General features: G+C 40.7%; 1 protein-coding gene across 1 annotated transcript; it reads left to right on the forward strand.

The window, feature by feature from the left end:
• Nucleotides 1–815: 815 nt before the first annotated feature.
• Nucleotides 816–1640, forward strand: LOC130966506 (uncharacterized). Its single transcript, XM_057891316.1, has one exon. The coding sequence runs from the start codon at nt 816–818 to the stop codon at nt 1638–1640; it is 825 nt and encodes a 274-aa protein (XP_057747299.1).
• The last annotated feature ends 215 nt before the right edge of the window (nt 1641–1855 follow it).

Genomic DNA, 1855 nt, shown 5'->3' on the forward strand with positions numbered 1-1855 from the left:
CCAAGTCTATTGGCGCCATTGTTGATGATCTCAATTTCGTCCACCATAGACTTCAAAATTTCTATGAAGGATTGACTCTCAAAGCTCAAGAAGCTTTGGATTATTCTGCTGGAGGCTCAGTGCAACTGATGAAGACAGCAGAGGAAGCTCAAAACCTCATAGATATTGTGGCTAATAATCAATACTTCTATGCTCATCAAAGGCAACACCAACCAGCTCAAAGGAAGGGTGTCTTGGAGCTGGAAGGTGTGGACACCATTTTGGCTCAAAACAAGGTGATGCATCAACAAATCAAACAACAAATGGAGATGATGGCCAAGAGGATTGATGATCTTCAAGTTGCAGCAGTGAACATTATAAATCAACCATCAGCTGGATGGGGACAGAATAAAGAAAACCAAGAAGAGCAGCAGCAAGAGCAAGTCAATTATATACACAATCAAGGTGCTGGCCAAAATAAATTTCATGGAGACACCTACAACTCATCTTGGAGGAACCACCCAAATTTGAGATGGGGAGACAACCAACAATCATGGCAGAGAAACTCAAACCAAAATAATTCTCGAAACACAAACCATCAAAACCATCAAAACACTAACCAAAATTAATACAGAAAACCACAAAACAACCAACCCCAACCCAACTACTATCCACCTAACAATTCATCCACTAACCAAAATAACTATCATCCACCATCCACACCCTACAATCAACCACAACCACCCCCAGAAGCTCAAAGGATCTCCAACTTGGAGATAATGATGGAGAAGATGATGAAACAGCAAGAGTTAACTAGTAAAAACCATGAAGCTTGAATGAGGAATCTAGAAAGGCAGATTGGCCAACTGTCCAAGCAAGCAGTAGCCAAAAGAGCACCTAATGCATTGCCAAGTGACACCATTCCTAATCCCAAAGAAGAATGCAAATCAATCCAATTAAGGAGTAGAAGAACCTTGGTGAATGACAAGGAAACCAACAATAAGCTAGCTAAGAATGATGAGGCCAACAGCAAGGAAGAAGTAACACTTAAGGAGAAGGACCAAGAAAAGCTCAAGGAGAAAGAGGAAGAGCTCAAAGCTTCAAAGAAGGGAAAGCAGATCATGGAGGAGCAACTACAAGAACAGAGGAAGATGGTGAAGCCTTGCACTCCTTCCCTTTCATATCCTCAAAGGTTCAACAAGGAGCTCAGAGATCAACAGTTCCTAAAGTTCTTAGAAGTATTTAAGAAGTTGGAAATTAATATTCCAGTTGCAGAGGAATTAGAGCAAATGCCCTTATATGCAAAATTCTTGAAAAAACTCATCAACAAGAAGAGAAGCTGGCATGAGAAGGAAACCATCCTCTTGACACAAGAATGCAGTGCATTGATTCAAGAAGGCCTCCCACCAAAGCTCAAAGACCCTGGGAGTTTTTTCTTGCCTTGTACCATCAGTCACATATCCATTGATAAGGCACTGTGTGATTTGGGATCCAGTATCAACCTGATGCCTTTATCTATGATGAGAAGGCTATTTATAGAAGAAGTCAAGCCTACACAGATGTCATTAGAGCTAGTGGATAGATCACTGGTAATTCCCAAGGGTGTGGATGAAAATCTCTTGGTCATTGTAGGAAAATTCATATTTCAGCAGATTTTGTAATCCTGGACTTAGGAGAAGAGGGGAATGACTCTATTATATTGGGAAGACCTTTCCTGGGCACAACAAGGGCCATCATTGATGTGGAACAATGAGAGATGACCTTAAGGGTAAATGATGAGAAGATCACCTTAAATGTTTTCCAGGAAGTATAGCATACTATTGAAGAGAAAAGCTGCATGAGGGTTGAAGAAGAAGATTTACAGTGGAAAGAAAAA

The sequence above is a fragment of the Arachis stenosperma genome, chromosome 3, assembly GCF_014773155.1.
Source record: "Arachis stenosperma cultivar V10309 chromosome 3, arast.V10309.gnm1.PFL2, whole genome shotgun sequence".
NCBI classification, from domain to species: Eukaryota; Viridiplantae; Streptophyta; class Magnoliopsida; order Fabales; family Fabaceae; genus Arachis; species Arachis stenosperma.

Coding starts and splice junctions, on each gene's coding strand:
- LOC130966506 (XM_057891316.1), top strand. CDS start 816: ATGAGGAATCTAGAAAGGCAGATTGGCCAACTGTCCAAGCAAGCAGTA.